The 25,519-nt window shown below is 38.9% G+C and overlaps 1 protein-coding gene across 2 annotated transcripts; it reads right to left on the bottom strand.

Annotated features, from left to right (window-relative positions):
• On the bottom strand, positions 1-25,519 carry LOC133710724 (electron transfer flavoprotein-ubiquinone oxidoreductase, mitochondrial). 2 transcript variants are annotated; one of them, XM_062136860.1, is made up of 18 exons: positions 24,353-25,513; positions 24,204-24,280; positions 23,954-24,060; positions 23,131-23,212; positions 22,919-23,027; positions 22,527-22,573; positions 22,345-22,419; positions 21,295-21,411; positions 21,117-21,185; positions 20,573-20,665; positions 18,900-19,002; positions 17,924-18,048; positions 17,124-17,173; positions 16,955-17,021; positions 10,970-11,049; positions 7,029-7,157; positions 6,881-6,947; positions 1-224 (listed from the first exon to the last, which is right to left on the bottom strand). In XM_062136860.1, the coding sequence occupies exons 1-18, from the start codon at positions 24,684-24,686 to the stop codon at positions 141-143; spliced, it is 1,815 nt and encodes a 604-aa protein (XP_061992844.1). In that variant the 5' UTR covers positions 24,687-25,513; the 3' UTR covers positions 1-140. The 2 variants fall into 2 exon arrangements, with proteins under 2 accessions (XP_061992844.1, XP_061992845.1); XM_062136861.1 differs by lacking the exons at positions 6,881-6,947; positions 7,029-7,157 and having other exon boundaries at positions 24,353-25,519.

Here is a 25,519-nt window from a genome sequence, read left to right on the forward strand (position 1 = left end):
TGCAAAAAACGTGATGCATTTGATTCTATTTATATGGGACCAGAAGTAAGAATATTGTAAATTCCACAACAAACTGTATGAATCATGACCCCTTGATTGTTTTGTAGAAAGTGAAAAAATTTACAAAAACAGTGCTTCTTCTACATTATTGAATAGCCTGGACCACCACCTCCTTCTGGCGCAGTCCACTGTATGTTTTGCTTAGGGTCTTTGATATCGCAAGCCTGAAACATCCTCAAATTGTTACAAACAGATGAACTTGTTACAAACAGATGACTCAAGAGTTCATAGTTTAGTTTAGCTTTGTGGCCCTTTTTCTTTTTTTTCTTTTTTTCTTTTTTTGGGTATAAAAAGAGTTCATAGTTTACCACTATGGCTTTCAACATCCTCAAATTTTCAGAATATCAAACATCCTCAAATTTTCAGAATATCAAAGAAAGAATTTGCATATTTGGGTATAAAGAGTTCGTAGTTTACCACCATGGCTTTCAATATCCTCAAAATTTCAGAAGATCAAAGAAAGAATTTGCATATTAGAGCAGTTAAAATTTTGGCTTCAACCATTGCAAGCAGGGTCCTCTCACAACCAACCTCCTATGTGCTATAGTCATGTCACTCATGTGAGAGGGTTGTCACAAGCAGAATTTGATCGGTTACAGATGGTTACTATTTCTACAGAGACAGGAGCACAAGATAAAGAGACGCATAAAAGATGGCATTTGATGGACAACCGGAGACAATGGAAGAAACCAAAAGTTGTTTTTAAATACCATGTTTTCTTTTCCTTCTTCTAAATCATGCAACATGGGTGCCATTCATTGGATGCAGTAACCCTACTAGTATGGTTTGTTGCACTTGGAGAGGTGCATGCCATATGCATAAATAACAAAATTAAAGAAAGAAAAAAATTAGAAAGACAAGAGAAAATGTTGGTAGTACTAAGGACACGAACTATTCAGCTCCGTCCTTGGTAGTACTAAGGACACGAACTATTCAGCTCCGTCCTTGGTAGTACTAAGGACAAGATGATGAGGACATCATAGCCAAACCTTTTAAGGTTTATGAGCGAAAGAAATGGAAAAAGAGAACAGCTAGTCATTCCCTTCCATATGGTTTGATTAATTGCTTCAGTCTAGAAGTCTCTAGTACCTGTCTTTCAGTTTCAGTTTGGGTCAGTTTCAGTTTGGGATTTTTAAGGTTTCTTTATTATTTCAGTTTCAGTTAGGAGTTTTAAATTCCTTTATTAGGTCTTTTATGCTTCAGTTTTGTGAAGTGTAACAGCCCTAGCTATGAAAGAGTCTTTAATGCTAGTTAATATGAGCTATTTGCTCAAATATAAATAAGTGTAAGTGCCAAGTGGCCAGATATGTTGTGATGAATAAAAATTTCAGAGTGTTTCTGAGTTTTCCAGAGATTGGAGTGTTGGTGTGAAGCCTTGTGTGTGAGTGAGAAACCTGGGAGGGAATCCTAGTTCTTAGTTTTCACTTTCTACCCTACAAAACCTGTGTGTTAAAGCCCTATACCTTAGAGTTTGTTGATCCTGGTGTCTAGGCAGTGATTATACTGCATCAGTTTTGGTATCAGAGCTGGACAAGCTCTGGTGTCTCCTAGCTCCAGCCAAAAGAAACTTCATTTAGCCATGGACCTTGACACTTTGGCTAAAGCGATAGAAGGTTTAGCCGCCCAAATTGGTCATCTTGAGACCAGATTACAAGATCAGGCAGTTGCTTCTGACCGTCGTTTGGCAGAGATTGAAGCTTCCATCTACAATGAAGAAGAAAGTGTACGTGGGGGGCCGAGGGTGCAACCTAGAAGGAATGTTCGCAGACAAAATGTTCGACGTAACAATGGGCAAGATGGACATGATCCTGAAGAAAAAGCAATGAAGTCTATGAAGATTGAAGCTCTTAGTTTTGATGGCCAGCTGAATGCAAAGGTTTTCTTGGATTGGTTATCAGACATGGATCATTATTTTGAATGGTATGAATTGTCTGAAGATCGCAGGATAAGGTTTGCAAAGATGAAGTTGGTGGGCAAGGCTCGAGACTGGTGGTCTAATGTGGAAAGACGAATTGCGAGAGATGGTGAAGATCCTATTGCTTATTGGGATGAGATGAAAGAAAGGCTGAAGGAGAAGTATGTTCCTTTGTCTTACAAGGAACGCTTGCTTGACCAATGGCAATCTCTTCGTCAAGGAAGCATGACAGCTGCTGATTATATTGATAAGTTTGAAGAATTTATGGTGAGATGTAACATCACCGAAGACCCATCAGTAACTCTTGCTCGTTTCAGAACAGGTCTTCGTCCAGAACTTCAAAGAGAGCTGATTCCTCATGATGTACATTCATTAGAGCGAGCTTATCAATTAGTGCTGGAATTGGAGCGCTACTTGAAGACCCCCACAACCCCTGTGTACAAGCGGTTTGATCAGCGGAACTCTGACTTTCGTCCTAGCACCTCTGGAACAAAACCGTCTCCATTCTCTAATGGCTCTAGTACTGCCAATTCCATGGTGAAAGCTGATAGAGGAAAGGGACTGCAATCTGGTATGCGAGGAGGGGGATCTATAAGGTGCTATAGATGTCAAGGTTATGGTCATTATGCTGGTCAATGCCCAACTAAAGAGCAAACTCGAAGTTTGTTTGCAGCAAGCACAGAAGAAGAGGCTGATGCGCAAGGAGAATTGGAGGAAGAAGTTTATGAGCCTGAAATTCCAGCTACTGATGATGATTTGGAGGGTGAACCTATAGACATTGTTCAACCAAGAATGGCTGTGGTTAGATGTACTTTGACTCAACCTAAGAGTACTGAAGATTGGCGGAGAACAAACATTTTTCACACTTATGTTAAGTGTGGAGACAAAAGTTATAAAGTCATCATTGACAATGGAAGCTGCATTAATGTTGTCTCCCCTCAAACCATATCTAAACTGGGTTTGACTGCTGCTGATCATCCTCAACCTTATCGTGTGGCATGGATTGACAAGTCTTCCATTCCCGTGACACAGCGATGTCAGGTTCCTATTCAGTTTTCATCTTACAAGGATACTGTTTGGTGTGATGTGGTGCCGATGGACGTGGGACACATTCTTTTGGGCAGACCATGGTTGTATGATCTGGATGTAACCATTTCGGGTCGTGCCAACTCATGCTCCTTTATTCATGAAGGAAAGCACATCAAGTTGAACCCGATCCAGCCCAGACCAGTACCTCAACCAACACTTAGCAAAGGAGGACAGCAACCAAAATCCCTTAATATCATCAGTCCAAGACACTTTGCAAGGGAGACAACAGGTGATTCTGTTATTTTTATATTGATTGCAAAGGAATCTCACCCTTTGACTAGTTTAGAGTTGCCCTCGGATGTGAAATCAATCCTTGAACAGTTTACTGATGTATTTGCCGAGGACCTTCCAAATGAACTTCCTCCTCTCCGGGATATTCAACATGCGATTGATCTGGTCCCTGGAGCAACATTACCGAATTTACCACATTATCGGATGAATCCAACCGAGCATGCAGAATTGAAAAGTCAGGTTGATGAGCTTCTTGCAAAAGGGTTCATTCGGGAGAGCCTTAGCCCATGTGCTGTTCCTGCCCTTCTCACACCAAAAAAGGATGGGTCTTGGAGAATGTGTGTGGATAGCAGAGCCATCAACAAAATCACAGTCAAATATCGGTTTCCAATACCGAGACTTGATGACATGCTGGACATGATGGCAGGAGCTACTATCTTTTCTAAGATTGATTTGAAGAATGGCTATCACCAGATCCGCATCAGACCTGGAGATGAATGGAAAACAGCCTTCAAGACAAAGGATGGTTTGTATGAATGGTTAGTCATGCCATTTGGACTAACTAACGCACCCAGCACTTTCATGAGAGTTATGACACAAGTTTTGAGGCCGTTCATGGGTAAGTTCTTGGTTGTCTATTTTGACGATATTTTAATTTATAGCACATCCAAAGAGCAGCACCTTAATCACTTGAAGCAAGTCTGCACAGCTCTTAGAAGAGAGAAGTTGATTGCAAACCTTAAAAAGTGCTCATTCATGTCCAATGAAGTTATCTTTTTGGGATTTGTTGTGTCGTCAAAGGGAATGCAAGCAGATCCAGAGAAAGTCAAGGCTATTGCTGAATGGACAGAGCCAAAAAACATACATGAGGTGCGTAGTTTTCATGGATTGGCTACCTTTTATCGTCGATTCATTGCTGGGTTTAGTTCTATCATGGCTCCAATTACTAATTGCATAAAAGGAGGGGAGTTTCGGTGGACAAATGCAGCTGCAAAGGCATTTCAGGAGATCAAAACCAGAATGATTAATGCTCCTGTTATGCGCCTTCCTGATTTTACAAAACCTTTTGAGGTTACATGTGATGCTTCAGGTGTTGGAATTGGTGGAGTTCTAAGTCAAGAGAGGCATCCTATTGCATATTTCAGCGAGAAGTTGAATGAAGCCAAGCAAAAGTACTCTACCTATGACAAAGAATTTTATGCAGTGGTTCAATCCTTGCGGTATTGGAGACATTACTTGCTGCCACAAGAATTTGTCTTGTATTCTGGTCATGAGGCTCTGCGATATCTCAATTCGCAGAAGAGATTAAACCCACGACATGCAAAATGGGCTGAATTTATTCAAGAGTATACTTTTGTGCTGAAGCATAAATCTGGAGTGGAGAATAAAGTAGCAGATGCTCTTAGCCGCAGGAACTCACTTTTACACACTATGAGTGTGGAAGTGGCTGGATTCGATAATCTGAAAGAGGAGTATTTGAGTTGTCCAGACTTTGGAAGAATATATTCAGCTCTCTTGGAAAAGCAATCCAAAAGCACCGAGTTTGTTCTACAAGATGGGTTTCTTTTCAAAGGAACCAAACTTTGTATTCCTTGCACATCGGTGAGAGACTTCCTAATTTTAGAGCTACATGCTGGTGGGATCGCTGGACATTTTGGGAGAGACAAAACCATTGCTCTTTTGGAGGATCGCTTCTATTGGCCTAGTCTCAAACGTGATGTTGCTAAAGTTGTTGAACGATGCCGTACTTGTCAGTTGGCAAAGCACAAAAGGCAAAACACAGGGTTATACACCCCGCTGCCTGTCCCACATACTCCTTGGCAAGATATTAGCATGGATTTTGTGCTTGGATTGCCTAAGACTACACAGCGACATGATTCCATTTTTGTGGTTGTGGATCGTTTTTCTAAAATGGCTCATTTCCTTCCTTGTTCTAAGACATTTGATGCTTCTGAAGTGGCCAAGCTTTTCATGGATGAGGTTGTTCGGTTGCATGGTTTGCCTAAAACTATAGTGTCTGATCGTGATGTTCGATTCATCAGTTATTTTTGGAAGACTTTGTGGCACATGTTGGGCACCAAACTCAAGTTTTCATCTACTTACCATCCGCAAACAGATGGGCAAACTGAAGTGGTGAATAGAAGTTTGGGAAATCTGCTGCGAAGTTTGGTTGGTGAACATATCAGGTCTTGGGATTCAATTTTACCTATTGCTGAGTTTGCATATAATAATTCAGTTAACCGGACTATAGGCATGAGTCCCTTTGAAGCTGTTTATGGTCACAAGCCCAGAGCTCCAATAGATCTCATTCCCATGACGGTTTCACATAGGCCATCACAGTCAGCTAATGAATTTGCAAGTCATATTCATGAGCTGCATGCTGAGATTAATCGTCGGATTAATAGGAGCAATGAGCAATATAAAAAGGCTGCTGATGTACATCGAGCATTCAAGGAATTTTCAGTGATGGTTCGAGTTAGACCTGAACGTTTCTCTAAAGGGAAGGCAAAGAAGTTACAAGCTCGCAACATTGGACCTTTTAAAGTATTGCAGAAGGTTGGAACCAATGCATATGTGTTAGAACTCCCTCCAGAAATGGGAATCAGTTCTACTTTTAATGTGGAGGACTTACTGCCCTATAGAGAACCTATGGTGCCTGTGTTGCCATTTTCTTCTGAATTTTCACCAATCACCCCACCTTTGCCTCGTTCTAAAGTTCCTAAGAGAGATGTGGTGGAAAACATTGTGGATGAGCAGGTTGTTTCAACAAGACAAGGTGGCTACCAGAAGTACCTAATTAAATGGAAGGACAGACCAGATTCTGACAACACTTGGGTAACTAAGGAGGAGCTGCAGCGCATCGATCCAGATATTCTGGAAAGATACTACAGCTTTATCTCACCGGAGGCGAGTTCTTCCCAGCCGGGGAGAATTGATGAGGACATCATAGCCAAACCTTTTAATGTTTATGAGCGAAAAAAATGGAAAAAGAGAGCAGCTAGTCATTCCCTTCCATATGGTTTGATTAATTGCTTCAGTCTAGAAGTCTCTAGTACCTGTCTTTCAGTTTCAGTTTGGGTCAATTTCAGTTTGGGATTTTTAAGGTTTCTTTATTATTTCAGTTTCAGTTAGGAGTTTTAAATTCCTTTATTAGGTCTTTTATGCTTTAGTTTTGTGAAGTGTAACAGCCCTAGCTATGAAAGAGTCTTTAATGCTAGTTAATATGAGCTATCTGCTCAAATATAAATAAGTGTAAGTGCCAAGTGGCCAGATATGTTGTGATGAATAAAAATTTCAGAGTGTTTCTGAGTTTTCCAGAGATTGGAGTGTTGGTGTGAAGCCTTGTGTGTGAGTGAGAAACATGGGAGGGAATCCTAGTTCTTAGTTTTCACTTTCTACCCTACAAAACCTGTGTGTTAAAGCCCTATACCTTAGAGTTTGTTGATCCTGGTGTCTAGGCAGTGATTATACTGCATCACAAGAACTAGTCCTTGAGTCTAGTAAAAGAGTTTTCCACCCTCGAATGTGCATGTTTTCGACTTCTGACATACTTAAAAACTAGCTCCCACTATCTTTTAAAATTACCTTGCAATGTAAGCAATTCTGAGCGTTGATCTGCAACTTCAGCTGACCCGTTTCATCAGGGTTATACCTAAAATTTAAAAGTTTATAAGAATCAGAAATAATTAATTTACAGACAGTCAAATGAAATCAATAATAGACTGGGCATTACTCGTAAACACGTGCAGGACAATATCGTGACTCAGGACCAGCATACACTGGCAAGTTGACAAGTTCAGGCTTCTTCGGGTCCTTCAACCGAAGGTGAGCTGGTTGGTCATGCTCATGATTTGTATTGCTCCTTTAAAATTGCAATGTATTAAGATCAACAATTTACTAGAGCAAAGTCTATAGAAGAATCAAACAAAGTAGGAGTCTCTGCACACTGAAACATCCACTAGGGAAAGTCCACTAAAGACTAGGGCAACATTTGATTATGACAAGGAAAAATATAGTTTGTGAGTTCATCTTATACTTCAGGTCTGCTAATGTGGAATGATCAGTGTCAATAAGTGTCCCTGATACATATATATGCTAAAAAGTGTCCCACATACACCGCATAATCTACGCAGTCAAAAAAATTTAAGCCTTTTATCGCTAGTCCTCTAAGATCAATAGGTGATACGCAAATTAAAAGCCACAAATATACCCAACTTAAACCACTAATACCCATTGACTAAAAACAAAAAACAAAAAAACACCACTAATGCCCAATTTAAAAGTGCCCACAAAAACCCAACTTATTTAAGCTACTCCATTATAGGTAATCCAAATCATGTTTGGATTCTCTATTCTTTTCTTGAAACTTGAGGACAGAATTTGGCTTCAAACAAAGCTACACTCTCAGCCCAGCAAATCTTTATTTCTCGAGTCTTTAGATGACTTAAACCACACTGAGGTACTTGTATTTTTGTCCCTTAATTGAATGTGTCAAATTTATGGAGGTATGTCCAACCAAACTATTTCTGTTGAAATATGGTAAATCCCTTGACCTGTTGTAACCCCATGTTGAGGCAGGACAAAACGTAACTGTATGAGAGCTTCTAAGAGATACACCTTTCTGGGTCAACTAAAGATCCAAGGGCTTGAATTGCAGAGGATGAAGCAAAACAGCAGCAACAGCTATATTACATCTATATGCTATTCCCAATCTAATGGGGCTACAACCAACATTTCTTCATAATGATCACTTTGAGAAAGCCAAGAGGAAAACCTAAGCAAGTGAAAAATCTCATGAATAAGAGAACAAGTCTACAGACTCCCACAGAAAAGTGGGTGGGTGCTCAGTGACTCCTCCGTACTGTCTTGCCTATGGATGATCTCTCGCCAAACTTATCTGCTCAATAACACGTCACTACAAAGACATGGAAGGGGACATGGAGAGGGGAGTGAGCTCTATAATAAGCAGACAACTTTCTTTCAGTAAAGGAATACACTGGGCTCTTCCTCATTGTTCATTACTTCATCAATAAAGGATTCAAATCATTTGATGATTGCTGACTTTACGGTTCTTAAAAGGCCGCATTCTGCTTTTATTTTCACAGACTAAGTACTGAAGAAGGTGAAATAGGTTGATAAAAACCCTACTCTACAACATATGTTGGCAAGTGCTACCTCTCTAACCTGTGTTGGGAATCCAGCCAATGAGTCTTTCCTAAGACAATTGTCTTAGAGTATGAGAACTGTTTACCTAGTAAATTTTGGATTCTTACTGATGAATGGAGTTCCAATAAGGAAAAAATATCCTTACTCATGTAGGATTCCTTGTCGGTTACAGAGAAGGGGAAGGTATAATTGCCTACCACCAATAGGAATGGGTTTCCTAATCGGTGAAGAAAGCTGATATCCTTATAGCATAAGGAGGGATTCTGCTCTTGGTTTTGCATCACAGAAATGGAGAGAAAAGTGTATTCCATTCTCAGAGTTAAATAGTGAGAGAGGCCAATGAAGAGAGAGATAGGAAGAGAAGCGAGAGTCCTTGTTTTCTTAATTCTTTTTGGTTGTTCATCAAGTTTGTTAGAGGCTTGGTATGATTGTGTAACCATTATAAATAATACAGTGGAGGACTGTTTTTCTGCCCGATAGACGTAGGCAAAAGTTTTGCTGAACCACCTTAAATTGTGTTATTGAGTTCGTATCTCTGTGGTCGTTTCTTTTAGTGTGCTGTGCTTATTTAAGTTTTCGACATCACATATTGACTTATTCACAACAAGTGGTATTAAAGCCCAGGCTCGTCTAGGAATTCAAGGTTTGGTTCGGCAGGTTCGGTGTTGTCATAATGGAAGGAACAAATAGCACAATGATTAAACTCACCCACACAAACCGGATGAAATAGGGAAACTTTCATGGTGACTGAAAGCAATTCTCTGTCTGTTAGTGTACTGTCTATGGATACCGTTAAGGATAACATGCTTAATGAAGAAACCAGAAGAAAAGTTGTGGGCATAGACAATGGACATGGAAGGCTCTATGTCACAGAGGGTAAGGACAAGAATTCAAGTTGAGGGTTTAGTGGAAAGTGTCACTATTGTGGCAATACGGGCCACATGAATATTGAAAGTGGAAACAGGACAAAAAGCAAGGCAATTACCCAAATAACGGAGATACAGGAATTACAGCCATCTCAGGGGGGCTTCTAACTGTTCAACAATGTGTGTATGTTAGTGACAAGGTCACGATTGGTTCGTGGATACTGGTGCAAGTAGTCAGGTTACTTCCAACTTGGAGCTTTTTTCTACATACAAAGCAGGCGACTTTAGGATGTTAAATATGGGCAATACAAGCTACTCCAAGATTTCGGGAATGGGAGATATTCGCATCGAGACTAATCTTAGTTACCATATGACATTGAAGGATGTGAGGCACGTTTTTGATTTGAGTGTCAACATAATGTCTGCAAGTTCTCTTGATAGACGAGGTGTGAGGCATGTTTCTTATTTGTTCTTATTTGAGTGTCAACATAATGTCTGCAAGTTCTCTTGATAGACGAGGTTTCCACCATATATAGGTGATGAAAAGTGGAAGCTTGCAAACGGCTCGTTGGATGTTGCTAAAGGAGAGCTTTGTCGTTCCGTGTATGAGATACATAGCATGGTACGCAGAGATAACTTGAGTGTGATGGGTGATACTTCTTCGCACATATGGCGCCATAACCAGGGCCTTATAAGGAAGAAAGATGTTTTAGAAAATAAATCTCTAATTTCCAATTCCAATGATTGGTTTTCTGACCGGGGAGAAGATGGTCAAGAGTTGTTTCACCAGGAGGGGCATGGTGATGAGTTGTTCGATCTGGGAGCTACAAGCTCCAAACATGAATTTCTGCATCAAGTCAGCTCGGGCGGACTACCAGTAATGGAATCACATTGGTATTCCTCCCTCATGGTCTGGAGGGGGAGATTGTTGGGTTTTCAGCCCATGAGTCTTTCCTAAGACAACTTTCTTAAAGTATGAGAGGGAGATTGTTGGGTTTTCAACTCATGAGTTTATCCTAAGACAATTGTCTTAGGGTATGAGAATTGTTTACCCAGTAAGTTTTGGATTCCTACTGGTGAATGGAGTTCCATTAAGGAAAAAATATCCTTACTGATGTAGGATTACCTGTAATCCTTGTCGGTTACAGTGAAGGGGAAGGCTGCCTACCACCAATAAGAATGGGTTTCATAATTAGTGAAGAAAGCTAATATCCTTATTGCTATATAAGGAGGGGTTCTGCTATTGGTTTTGCATCACAGAGACGGAGAGCTAAGTGTATTCCATTCTCAGAGTTAGAAACCGAGAGAGGATAAAGAAGAGAGAGATGGGAAGAGAAAAGAGTCCTTGTTTTCTTATTCTTTCTGGTTGTTCATTAAGTCTGTTAGAGACTCGGTATGATTGTGTACCCATTATAAATATAGTGGAAGACTTTTTTTGTGCCCGGTGAACGCAAACAAAAGTTTTGCTGAACCACCTTAAATATGTTCTTGTATTCGTATCTCTGTGGTTGTTTCTCTTGGTGTGCTATGCTTATTTTGGTTTCCGACATCACATATTGACCGATTCACAACAACCTGTTCAATTGCAATCTTTAATTAAGACAAACAAGAATACAGAACAAAAGACCCAATTTTTAAAAACCTGTGTAGGGAGGTTGGAATATCAAAAGATAAAACCCCATCTGGCTTTGGATATTTAATTGGACAGTGGAACTCTGCAACCTGCACATATAAGGGTGCACAAATCAGTTCATTCTTAGCAGCTAAATAAGGTCATCACAAGTAATATATTATAGTCCAAACAAAACTTATTCCAGGGTTGTGATTGGACGAAAACAATAACCAAAGGTTCTAATGGATGCCTTCCAGAATTGGTAACTTCAGCAAAAATTGAAGCCCATGTCAAAATGTTTATCAATGTGTTAAACTTCAAGCAGAAGATTATAAAGACTGTTGTTCATGACTCATGAAAAAGCTTTAGAGCAGCATTATAGAAAATGAGATATTTAGTGTAATTTAAAGACTGGTGGAATAAAAATTTCAATTGGTCCCATAAAAATAACATCAAGAAGGAATAGAAGAAACAACTATATATTAAAATTTTAATCAATGGTTTTGTTACAAAGCATGCATGTACTTTATCATGATATGCACATTGAGATATTATCATCATATCCCAATTCGTGAAATCACTTGGCCACAAAGCAACATCATTTTGAGATTAACTAACCCTCACTACTATGAACTAATTGCGAGAAAATTTGACTCCCTGGTGGGACTTCAATTCAATTAAGTCATAATATTTACCAAGGAGGACCTGGTCCTACCTTCATATTCCCCCTTGGATGTGATTACCTTTTACAGTGTCAACCAAATCGAACCCCATATTTAAAATTGTAGTAAATATGCACCTTTTACCCAGAACCTTGTTTCTCTTTATAGACTTATGACTGCAAACAGTAATAGGATGATGATGCAAAATATCACAGCACACGAACACACAATTTTATAGAGGTTCGACAAAAACTTTGCCTATGTCCTCTGTGTGATTTCTCTTGAGAATCACTAGCACTATGGAGAATAACAACTTGATTACAAGTACTTATTGAAATTTCTATGCTAATCCCCAACCTCTTTGCTAGATCTCTCTATCACCCTTGGCTCTCCATGCCCCTGTGTTTGTATGTTAACTGAGAACTCTCTGAGATCTCTCTTTGATCTCTTCTCTGATCTGAGGACACATTATGTGACCTCCCTGCAGCCCTATTTATAGATTATAGGTGCTGGTTACAAACATGTCACATTAGGATTCCTAAAACTATTAGAACAAGGAAAGAGAGCTAGCTTTCCTATTCCTAACTAGAATAGAACTTACTTTCCAGGTCTAAATCAATAGAAATAACTTCCTATTCCAAAACCCATTAGGAAACTAGAAGAATTCCTGTTCGCACTAATCTTCATTTACCCATCTGGTTTTGCCTTGAATCCTAATCAACTTAGGCATATCAACGAGCCAAATTCACAACAATCTCCACCGTGGTGAGTTGATACCAAACTGATTGCTGCAACCTCCAGGATATCTTGTACTTCTCGAAGTAATCCTGAAACCTTCAAGAACCTTCACCTTGGCAAAAGTCTATTTGCATCAACGCACCTCAAGTGAGGAGGTGCTCCACCTCAAGCTCAACATGCTGTAAGAATGAGCAGGTTCAAGTAACACTTGAACTCCCCCATGGCAATGGTCCTGGTCAAACAATCTGAGACATTCTCCCCTGAATGAACTTTCTCAATTGTTATCTTCTTTGACTTGACCCAACCTTCACTGCGATGACCACGAATATCAACGTGTTTCGTCTCTACTTGAAACCCTTGATTCCTTGTCAAATTGATGACCCCATTCTTCACCACAACTTCTTGTTGAATTCCAAAGTCACTCATCAATCCATTAAGCCATAATGCTTCTGCGGAAGCTTCTGTTAGTGCCATGCAATCTACTTCAATGGTAGACAACGACGTAGCTGATTCTTTAGTTGCTCTACAACTCACTAAACCTTCACCACAAGTAAAAACATAACTTGTTGCAGGTCTTCTCTTATCTATGTCTCCTGCCAAATTTGAACCCTCAGGACCAGCAATGCATGCTTGTTCTTGTTGTCTTTCAAACACAGATTCATGCTCCTTGGTGTCTCTCAAGTATTACAGAATCCACTTCACTGCTTGCCAGTGTCGTCTACCCGGATTTGCCATATACTTTGACACAACGCTCAATGATTGTGCTAAACCTGGTCTTGTGCAGATTCTAGCGTACATAAGACATCCCACTACTCTTGCATAAGACACATTCATCATCTCATCTAACTTCTTCATAGATGATCTTTGCACACTCAACTGAAAGTGTGCTACCGGTGAAGTAGACACGGGTTCATATAACAGCCATATTTTTCCCGCTTCTCTGTCCCTCCTTATCTTCACTCCTAGGATCTGTTTTGCAGCTTCTAGATCCTTTATGTCGAATTCCTTCCCTAGTTGTGCCGTTAACTTCAAAATTCTAGACATATCCTGACATGTAGTCAACACGTCACCTAAATAAAGTAGCAATAGTAAACCCATACTATCCTTGAACACATGATGATAAACGCGGCTATCCGCTGGTGAGATTTGGTCATAATCGACCTTTACTTACTGCGAATACTCTTTGCCCAATACCCGAGCTTTGAATCTCATGGCTTCCTTATCATGCATTCCTTCCATTTTCCTATAAACCCACTTACAGCCAACCTGATTTCTTTCTTTGGGCTTAGGAACCGACTCCTGAACCAAGTCCTTATGTCTGGACTTCTTCATCTATTCTAACATAGCTCCCATCCAACTTTCCCGTACATCATTTGCTATAGCTTCCTGATACGTGGTTGGATCTTCTGGTTGGATCTCCTGGACTCAAACTAAGAGCATACTTGTCCAATACTATGCTTCTCTGAAACTCCTGCCCAAGTGACTGACGAACTGAGTCGTAGGTTCGCAGTGCTAATTGCTCCACTTGAGCTTGTATTAATGACTGTTGTTGTTGCTCTAAGACTTCATCCTCGATAACCCCTTTATCATGCTCCACCTGAGCTGGATTTTCTTCCATGATCCCTTTGGTTAGAGGAACTTCGATTGCTTTCTTCTTCACCTCACTTGTCTTGACTTCATTGAACGACATAATCTCCTCATCAAAAAAGACATGTCTACTTAGAACCCTTTTCTTGCTAACAATATCCCATAACTTGAAGCCCTTTACTCCTTTCTCAACACCGAGAAATGCACTTGCGTGACTTTGGCTTGAGTTTGGTTTGCTCATTGTTGGAAATATGAGCATATGCACTACAACCAAACACCCTTAAGTTAGAGTAGTCAACTGGTTCCCCAAACCATACCTCCTCTGCACACTTGAAGTCCAAGACTTTTGATGGTGACCGATTAACCAAGTAACACGCATGGTTAATTGCATCTGCCCAAAACGTGTCCGGTAATCCTGCATGCAGCCGCATGCTTCTTTCTCTCTCCAAGAGAGTTTTATTCATCCTTCTAGCAGCCTCGTTTTGTTGGAGATTCTCCTTCATCGTGAAGTGTCTCGTGATTCCTTCATCCTTGCAAAATTGTAAGAACCTTTTCATTCTATATTCATTGCCACCGTTACTTCTCAAATACTTGATTTTTCTGCCTGTTAGATTTTCTACTTCTGTTTTCCACTCCTTAAACTTGGTGAAAACCTCGGATTTCTCCCTCATAAAGTAGACCCAAATCTTTCTCGAAAAATCATCTAGAAAAGTAACAAAGTACTTGAAGCCTCCCATAGACCTTACTGGTGTCGGGCCCCATATATGTAAGTGAATATAATCCAGCAATCCTTTGCTTTTGTTCTCACAATTTGCTAACTTGAATGCCACCTTTTGCTTCCTAAGAGTACAATCCTTGCAAAAGTTCAGTTTGCAAACACTGACACCTTCTAGCTTACCTTTCTTGTGGAGTTCCTGCAGTCCTCTTTGACTCATGTGCCCAAGGCGATGATGCCATAGCTCAGTCTTGTCTTTTACCTCTATAGACATTGCAACTCCACCTATTATTGTAGTCCCTTGAAGCTTGTATAAGTTGTTAGATTGAATGTCGCCCTTCATCACAACAAGTGATCCCTTGAGAACTTTGAGTCTTCCCTCTTCAAAGCTATACCTATATCCGGCCTTGTCCAAAGTACCCAAAGATATCAAGTTCTTCCTTAACTTAGGAATATAACTGACATTCTCCAGCATTCTAACAACTCCGTCATGCATTCTGATTTTCACTGATCCAATACCTAGGATCCTACACAGTGAGTCATCTCCCCTAAAAACCTCTCCGCTGCTACTCTCCTCATATGTGTCAAACCATTCTCGGATTGCACACATGTGGAATGTACAACTGGTATCCAAAATCCAATTTCTGAAAGCATTGGAGCTGGATGTTACCACAAGGTGTTCACGATCATCTTTATCTTGTTTGATGACTACATTGGCTGTGTTTGAACTCCCAGCCATCGCCTCTGCTCTCATCTTCCCTTCTCTATAGTTTCTTTTCAAGTGGTCGGCAGCACCACATTTGAAGCAACCTTTTTTGCATTTTTCCTTGGATTTTGATGTACCCCTGTTACCAAATTTATCCTTCTTACTCATCAACTGACCTGTCTCCTTGCCCTTGACATGAAGGCCTCCTTCTTGGGAGCTTTTGGTCTCCCTACTCATCTTAAAATAAGATTGAATAGCTTTGGTAATCTCATCATACTTGAGAGAATCCTTACCGGAAACGAGTCTGGTGATGAAGTGCTTGAATGAAGCTGGTAAAGATCTTAGCAGCATAAGTGCTTTCTCCTCATCTTTATACTTCACATCCACCTTTGATACATTGGCAACACAAATCTGAAATTTATTCAGATGATCCTGCAAATCCCCGCCTTCTTCCATCCGAAGACTATAGAGTTCGTCTTTCAAGAAGAGTTTATCCGCGTCAACCTCTTTGACATTGTCCAATGTCTAATTGCTGTCCATATTCTCACCAATATGAACCTTACCCGCAAAAACCTTCTCAAGATAATCCCAGGTCTCTTTGCTGTTCATATTCTCACCGGCACTAGCCAATACATGAACCAATACATAATCAGCAAGATGTAGCTCTATAAAGCTTTTTGCCTTCTTGTCCATCTTCTGCCAAACCTTGTCTGCCATATCAGCTGCCTTATTCTCTATCCCGAGAATAGCCTCGTACAGACCTTCTAGAATCAGGACACTTTTCATCTTCCTCTACCATAATGTGAAGTTATCCTTCCCATTCAACATAATGGGCATCACATTGCTGCCTGCGTCTGCCTTGTCATCTGCCATCTCAGAAACACCTTGAGCCTAAGCTCTTATACCACTTTGTAGTAAATATGCACCTTTTACCCAGAACCTTGTTTCTCTTTATAGACTTATGACTGCAAACAGTAATAGGATGATGATGCAAAATATCACAGCAAGAAAACCACAGCACACGAACACACAATTTTATAGAGGTTCGACAAAAACTTTGCCTATGTCCTCTGTGTGATCTCTCTTGAGAATCACTAGCACTATGGAGAATAACAACTTGATTACAAGTACTTATTGAAATCCCTATGCTAATCCCCAACCTCTTGCTAGATCTCTCTATCACCCTTGGCTCTCCCTGCCCCTGTGTTTGTATGTTAACTGAGATCTCTCATTGATCTCTTCTCTGATCTGAGGACACATTATGTGACCTCCCTGCAGCCCTATTTATAGATTATAGGTGCTGGTTACAAACATGTCACATAAGGATTCCTAAAACTATTAGAACAAGGAAAGAGAGCTAGCTTTCCTATTCCTAACTAGAATAGAACTTACTTTCCAGGTCTAAATCAATAGGAATAACTCTTCCTATTCTAAAACCCATTATGATACTAGAAGAATTCCTGTGCGCACTAATCTTCATTTACCCATCTGGTTTTGCCTTGAATCCTAATCAACTTAGGCATTGATATGAGCCAAATTCACAACAAAAATTTCATTCACTTCCAATGCATGTCAGTTTAGTTCATGTTTTGCAGAATATTGCTCACATTTGTTGCTTCATTATCAGGTTTTCCATGCTTCAGCGTTAAGGCAGCTCTCCCTTTCATTATGTAGCTGGTAAGCAGAAAATATTGATGAGTGAGATATCAACATGCAAATTGGATAAGGAGAAAACAGAGTAATCAGTCAACATGATAGACAGCAATGAGATCTCACTGTTCTAACGCACTTATGGCCAAGCCAGGAATAAGTCCATACTCAAATGCCTGAAATAACAAGATCATACGAAAGGTTAGTGACAGTAATTTATTTATATGAATTGAGGTCATGCCTCGAGGGCATTAACAAGGGAGAGAAATCTTGTGACACTTCTTAGTAGACAATTGTAAATCAGTTGATGTGATAAAGTAGCAAGAGTCTCATGAAATACGTCTAGTGAGATGGGTAAGAACTGATCTGTTATGTATTGCTTTCTTTTCTAGTGGATTGAAATGAACAGGTATAGTGCCCGCGTCAACAGATCTTGCACGCTCTTTGTTGATTGCTTATTTATTTGTCTTGATCCTTTAAATCTAATTATAACTGGTACCGGAAGATATCGCTGTGCATCTTTGCAATGTTGTTTCTTTTTTTTTTTAGGGGTGCAATGTTGTTTCTAATTACTGTTGGATTTAGGATCTCCTTTTAGAATGGATTATAATCCTAAATTGGTGTGGAAGTTTTTGATAGGGTCCGTCCAAGTCATTTCATCATATAATCAATCCAAACAAGAGGTGGCTAGTGAGTACCAGTTATCGGGTAATCAATTATTATCAGGCTCAGTGAGATAATATACATCCCCAAAATAACAACCAGTTATCGGGTAATCAATTATTATCAGGCTCAGTAAGATAATATACATCCCCAAAATAACAACAATAAAAGTAGTACACCTGTGGTGGAGAACTAACAAATAAGTAGTCTAGTGACAAAAAGAAAACAAACAAAAAAGCAATCAAATGGACAGTTCTACTCACCGGTCGGAAGTTCCGTGCTCTATATAATTCTTCCCATATCCACGAACTCCTTAAAGCATCCCAGTATTTTTCCATACTTGAGCCTTTATGAAGAACACCAAACGATGCTTCCGCAGCTAGCATGCCTATAAGTTGTAGGTTAGTTATGCTCAAATTTTAAAAGCAATTCCCAAAGTAAGGCACTAATATTACAATTAACACAGAAGCATTCAAAGTGTCCTATAAGCAGTTCCACATCGGCCATATTTTAATTCTGTTCGAATGCATTAAACTCGTCAATTGAGAATTCAGGATTACTGCAAAGATAGTAAGCATCCAGCACCTATCCCCTCATGTGAAACAAACAAGCACCTTCCAGCTTTACTTACTTTCTCCAATTCCAAGAAGATCTCTTCTAAATCCCTTGCAGCTAGATGCTTCATCTTGCCACAATCTTATATAAACTTGTCGCCAAGCTGATAGGTCAGATATCCCATACTTTTATACACTTGTACTTCTTTGGAACCAAAATAAGTACACTTTTGTTTGTGACTGCTTTTACAATGCCATTAAAAAAGAATTCCACCATCACCTTCAGAATGAAACCCTATTTGTGAAAAACTACCATAGAAATCCCATGCTCAGACAAAAAGACTGACAATCCAACGCTGCTCTTCTAATTTTCTCTTCTTCAAAACGTCTTTCAATTTAAGCTACTTTATCATCACATCACTTTAGATACATCGAAGAGGAAAAAAAAAATTAAAAAAAAAGTAGATTAAGATTTTATTTGTTCTCTATTTCAACGTGGTGGAGGCACTCAGAACAAGATGAAGAAATTAACAAATATTATTACGTAATTTGACAAGTCTTCCATCAATTATATATTCTGAAAGAAAAACAACTCAACTATTCAGCACGCATAATCGTTTCCACATAGGTAGACAATGTAAATAAGATCAAAATTTTCAATTCAACAAGACTTGGTGGAATGTACCTGATTTCATTGCAGTATGTGTTCCCTTAATTTTTGGTACATTTAAAAAGCCAGCAGAGCATCCAATAACTGCTCCTCCAGGGAAAGCTGGATATGGGATAGACTGAAATTTAACTAGCATCATATTTGTATGATATTTGTACACATGTACCAGCGAACAGCAAGGAAAAAAGTTGGTACATAATACACATATATACAATATTGTTATTAATACGCTCAAATAGTCAATCTTACACTTGCACTTCTTTTATTTCAATTGCCCATAAAACTTCATTTTTCAAGGAAAATGGGCTATATGATGATCCTTTTCTGTCTATTTGAGGATGGCAAATGGAACACAGAATGAATTCACGTTCCAATTTATTTTCAGGACACCACTCAAAGATTACTTTGACATAAAATCAACCAAATTAAGAAATAATCTAGCCGCTAATCATAATGATACCATGAAAATACTGTGCTCGTCTACTTGTTTAATCAGATAGATACTTTCAGGGAAAAGGGATTACAAAATAGGCTATATAGTGATCCTTTTCTGTCTATTTGAGGGATTGCAAATGGAACACAACATGAATTCCCATTTCAATTTTATTTTCAAGCTAACACTCGGAGATCACTTTGGCATAAAATCAGCCCAATTCAAAAATAATCTAGCCAGCTACCATAATAATACCATACGGATATTGAAAATATTGTGCTCGTCTACTTGTTTAATCAGTTAGATATCTCAAAGATTTCCAATTTGGCTAACTTTTACAGGTAGATCCTGAAGTAAAGTTATCTTGATATGTTATGTTGCTAGAACCTGAAGCTGGAATAATACATCAGAACTACTCATTAGGCATCTAGTCAAATTATTTAGGGCTAGCACTTGGGGGAGTTCAAGCATTAAGGTCTTTTTGTCAAGGATTCACTTATTCAATGGGTTGCACAAAAATGGTGGGACTCTGAATTCATGACGAGACTAAAGACGGTGTCCATGGATAGATAAATCTAAAGCAGCAGATTCTTTCACTGTGTACTCCATTTGGTGTGAGTAATGGAGAAAGAGAGATTTCGAGAACAATGTTGGGTGGGGGATTCTGCATTTAGTTTCTTTATCAATTCTCTCAATTAAAATTATAGCAATGGTGACATCTTTTGGGTTTTGTGGAGGGAGAAGGCTTCAATTATATAAAGAAAGTGGAGCACTTATCGTTCATTTTCTGGCATCATTACGGGTCTCTAAATCAGAAATACAAAAAAGCACTGGGCTGAGCACCAATTGGCAGATCTTTTGCAGGAATAAATCTTGAAAGGGGCCTACAGACTAAACATTTCTAATCATTGAATATATGGTGAGGACGGAGGCCCACAATATGAAAAATGGAACGTCTAATGTTACATATTATTTCAAAAGATGAAACGTATTTCCCTCTGCTTGGAATGCGTTTAACTGCATCTACAATAAAATCACTATGATTAACGTATATTATCTAGGAAATTTTGTTCTTAACTCCTTCTGCCTTTAATCTTCAGTAAAATTTTCAGATTGGTTACAAAGGATGCTTAGAAGGGTACATGATGCAGCCATGTCAAGAAAATTCAGTTGAGACCGATGCATTTCATTGGTCTACATCCTTGATGTTTGCATACCAGTATGTATAACAAGGAAATAGGAATTACTAATTTACCTGAAAGCCACCTTCATTCAAGGTGCGAGCACCATATTGAAGAACAGTCCCACCCTCTAGCAGTGGCTTGATTGCAGGATGATGCTTTAATTTCTACCAGCAGGAAAAGAAATTAATGTGAGCTCAGTAAGACTCTACTCAGTGGACGTTAGATAAAAGACTGAATCTACAGGGAGAAATCATTTTCACTAAACAGCCAATCAAAACCAAGTAACATACTAAAGACTTAAAGAGAGAAAAATAACAATTAAAATATAGAGTCCACTAATTATCATATAATCCATCTACTTAATAACAGCGGTAAGCTTTTGTGTCCTCACCAAGTTTAAGAAAGGAAAAGAATTACAGAAATTAAGAACCAGTCTGCCTAGAGAGTACAAATAGTTGCTCATTTAACAAATAATATTACACAACAACAACAACAATAATATTAATAATAATTTGTACAGACACATTATGCAAGACTTTAAAGTTTTGTGAGAGATGCATACTCCAAGTGTAAATCACAGTTTAGATCATTCAGAGGTACCAACGATTTAGTCACCTGGAATTCTTCATATGGACTTAAGAAAGGGTTTTGATAATTCAAAGCAACCACAAAGCCAATAGAAATCTGAAAAATCAAACAAGGAACTAGTTATTGCTCTACCATATGAGAACCCTTTTTCTACCGAGTAGCAGAGGAAACAAGATTTAAGGAATCAAAAATGTAACATGGCTACCTGTCTATCTTTCATGTGGTACAGAAATGAACCTCCATATGTCTTCTGATCCAAGGGCCAACCAAGCGTGTGAATCACAGCACCTGGTTTGTGTTTTCTCTCATCAATTTCCCAAACCTGATATCATAATGATGTTAGAACTTAGGGAAAAGCTACACAAATCTTTTACCATGAAATTAATAGGTTAAGTACTTGTCGCATGAGATTCTTCTCTTCAAAGACCCAGAAAGAATCTAGAGAAACCTACCTGGTATGACAATTCTAAAAAACCAGCTACGTATAAGACTAGTACGTCTTTGAGGAACAATTTCTTTTCTTTGTAAGAAAGAATGAAAGAAAACACCATATCTTTAACAATGCCCAACAACCTTGGCAAATAACAAAATCGTCTTTAAATAAGTAACCCATAGCAATGCTATAATATGATATTCTGAATATAATACAAATAATAACCTTTTCAGAAAAGGGGTGGCTGCCATGGCTGCCATCCGAGCTTGAAAACTATCAATCAAAATTATTGTTATTACCAACAAGGGTTCACTGCAATGGTGGTGGTTTGCTCACATGTGATCTGTAGTTAGGACCACATCAAGGTACAACCCAGTTATATGGCAGAGTTTTATGCTTCCTAAAGATTGTAGTGTCTGGTAGGAGGCCCAAGTTTCAGTCCAGAGTCTGAAAAACGGGTTTATAATGGATATATGAAAAGAATATGTGTGTGTGTGTGTGTGTTTAAACATATTTATAGTATAGATCATAGCTTTGGTATGATTGCTGGAGTTAACGAGTACATTATTTGCTTAATCATCAAAAGAATAGATAAAATATAGCTGAAACTGCTTACCAACACAGCCATAAAAAAGTAACTGATGTCTAAAGTAAGATACCTCTTTATATATAGGTATTGAAAACCACACTCCTATATTACAATCCACAATCTTTCCTTTACTGTGTTGAAGTCATTAAAGATAGAAGATCTTTCAAGTACTAAAAAGGGAACGGCATGTGGATTTCTCTCCATTATTCTTTTTTTTTTTAATGACATTCTACCTCTTTGATTCCCAAAGCATAAGTCTGATGCTGAGCATGCCCCTTCTCTCTCAAGTTGTATTTATCCATTATTTTCTGTTATAAACAGAGATACTAATATCAGAATTAGGTCTGACTGACAAATATTAACACATAATGTTCCACAACAACAAAGCATCTTGATGTAAGAGAAATGTTTCTACCTCTGACAATGATCCTCGACACCCTTCAGCTAGAAGTGTGACCCGCCCTGCATATCAGTCCCATGGTTTTATAAGCCAAGTTTATAGCTATTTCTAGAGGGAGTGAAAAAAAATTCTTTTTTCCATTCTTGGGGAATTATGAGTGAAAGGTCCAACAAGACAGAGGACCACATAATGGCAAATCAGTTAATTCAGTAAAAATAAAAAAATCAAATCAAATACTACATTCTAGTAGCAGCACAAGAGCCACGCATGCTCAAAGCAGGGACTTTTTCAACATAAATATTTGTTGTACATATAGGCATGTGCATGAGCATAATTCTGTGCAAGTCTGTGTGTGCGTGAAGAAGAAAGAGAGAGAGGGAGAGAGGGGGAGAGAGGGAGAGATTTGCCTTTCAATTCTATGCCAGGTTGAAAATTTTCCTTCTTTGAACCATCTTTGGATATTCCCATATCATTAGTTCGAATGCCAACAACAGTGTCATTTGAATCATATAATATCTGAACAATTACATAATTTGTGAAGTATCCCACCAAATATCCTTGCAAACAAAAATATTCAACAGTAAGCTGAAAAATCTCATGAGAAAATTAACAGGAGTACCTCACTAGCAGCAAAGCCTGGATATATTTCTACTCCCAATTCTTCTGCCTTCACTCCCATCCATCGTACTAACTGACTTAAACTATATCACAAGGTCAAGAGCAAACAGCTTGTTTAATAAGCAACACCTTAAGTCAAAGGTATTACAAAGATTATACAGGAAAGATAATAGTAAACAGTAAAAGAAAAAAATTGACAAAAGTAAAAGGGAACTTCAATAAAAGGTTGCAAAGTATGAATATGAGCGAATATTTCTCTTCTTCAAAGAGAATTCATCTCAAAACTGCAGAACGAAAGCAGGAAAACAAGGACAATAAAGCTCAGAATTTGATATGAGTTAAAATGGTAACTAAATCATGCAATTCTGGACTAGTATATGTTTTCCTCCCTTTTATTTGAGGTCTCATGCTTAACACTCTAAACTTCTTAAGCCTGATATCCATTTTAAATAATTTTGGTGCAGAAGAATGAATGATATGATAGGCTACTGCTAGTTGTTCGAAATAATACTGTAAAGATGAAATAATAGCATAGCATATCTTTGTGGGATTCAACTAACCAGAAAAAAATTGGAAGAAGTGTTGATTTGACATTATAAGATCCCACTTGTACCAATAAGGATCACCTCTTTTAGATGATTATGTTATTGAGGGGACTCAATTGGTCACCAAGATTGTGCAAGGAAGGAAAAAAAAAACATTGATAGTATTTCTAGAAAAATTTTAAACTTACTGCCAATTGGCCAATTGTTGAGACTTGCAGCCAAACTTAAGAAGAGAAGACTAAAATCATAGAACAGGCCAACAGCACAATTTCCAAGTACCTTATGACATAGTTTCCTCTGTTATTAAAAGGACAAGGCAGCGAAAATGCATGATTCTTTGTAAGTAACAAAAACTTGTCAGAAGAAACAGGGACGGTGATGGGTGACTGCAAATCAGATTGGCAGAAGTATTAAGATAAAGGAAGTAAAACGTAATTAAGAGAAAGTTACAAACTGACTTGCCAACTAATAATGCATTCGAAATTAGCAGATATAGAAGAGTAAGAAAAGAAAAGGGTAATAGTGATACCTCTTCCTGTCTCCATTGTGGGATAAGTTCATCCAGAGCCCGGGGTTCAAAGACATTACCAGAAATAATGTGAGCACCTATCACAAATCACAACAATTACAAGACTAATTGTTTCTAAAAGCATTTGAAGCATTGCAAAAGAAACATACCGACTTCAGCTCCTTTCTCCACAACGCAGACTGATAAATCAGTATCATTTTCACGGCACAATTGTTTGAACCTAATCGCCGCCGATAAACCAGCCGGTCCCGCCCCAACGATCACGACGTCGTATTGAATAGACTCTCTCTGCGGTTCACTGCAGAAAGTCCTCCTCCTCCTCCTCCACGAGAATAGCCGTCCAGACGCGGAAGCCGAAGCCAGCCGCCCAATGTACGAATTCGAATTTCGTTTCAGGATATGCCTCAGCATGATCGACATGATGACCTCTCTGATGGGACAAAAGCATCTGGTTTTTCTTTTTATCTGATGGGAGAGGAGCATTATTCTATTTATTTTTGCCTAAGCTTTGAATCCTGACATGCCACGTGTATAAAAGTCACATCCAACGGCTCATGTGCTTTTCCCCTCTATTGACATTTTCTTTTTATTAAAAGTATGTTGGGAGTCTAAACAATGGGACACACAGTCTCTATAGGGTGAGAGAGTCTCTCAGTCTCTCTGTCCTCTTCTTTGGTTATCGTTCATCGCCACCCACTCCCAACCTCATCGCGACATCCACCTCAACCCAAATTGATTAAGTCCTCAAAAGAGATTGATAAGCAGCCATTATTAGAGGAATAGCAGCAAACTGAAGCTGTGGAGAGCACTAGAAAGGGGAGCAATTTCAAATGCTACAGTGATGGAAAACTAGACTAATTCCAAGTCAAAAATCATGAAATTTTGTAAGAGATGATTCCCGGAATGATCCCAGAACCCAGAACCAGAATCATAGTGAAACCATTAGCGGCTGGGGAAATGCAAAGCAAGTCCATGATAATCATCGTTATGAATTTATTTATTAGAGAAGAACAAAGAGTGACCTTGTGTGGGAGTAGAGCATCGATCTCGGCGTCAGAAGCTCTGGGAAATCTTTCTTTGACTGTCCTCTTGAGCTTCTTGAAGAGGAAGAAGGAGGTCTTGAAGGTCTGGGTGATTTGAGATAGAGGCTGAGGGCTTTGAGGTCTGGGTGTCGCCAGTTTCTTTGGAGGAATGGGATTGCAATGTTATAATTTGAGAGAGGAAATCTGTGTGGAAGAAGAGAGACTTAATTGATTGAGAAGAAAGACATGCCAGACTCCGAACAATTTGTAAAGGGTCAATTGGTTTTCATTTTG

The sequence above is a fragment of the Rosa rugosa genome, chromosome 5 (assembly GCF_958449725.1).
Source record: "Rosa rugosa chromosome 5, drRosRugo1.1, whole genome shotgun sequence".
Taxonomy (NCBI): domain Eukaryota; kingdom Viridiplantae; phylum Streptophyta; class Magnoliopsida; order Rosales; family Rosaceae; genus Rosa; species Rosa rugosa.

What these genes read in the sequence shown, in the direction of transcription:
- LOC133710724 (XM_062136860.1), bottom strand. Translation starts at nt 24,686, where the DNA reads ATGCTCCTCTCCCATCAGATAAAAAGAAAAACCAGATGCTTTTGTCCC. An exon ending in ACCACATGAAAGATAGACAG is followed by an intron (nt 21,186 to 21,294) that starts GTAGCCATGTTA and finishes TTGATTTTTCAG; the next exon opens with ATTTCTATTGGCTTTGTGGT. An exon ending in ATTCCAACCTCCCTACACAG is followed by an intron (nt 7,158 to 10,969) that starts GTTTTTAAAAAT and finishes GCAATTTTAAAG; the next exon opens with GAGCAATACAAATCATGAGC.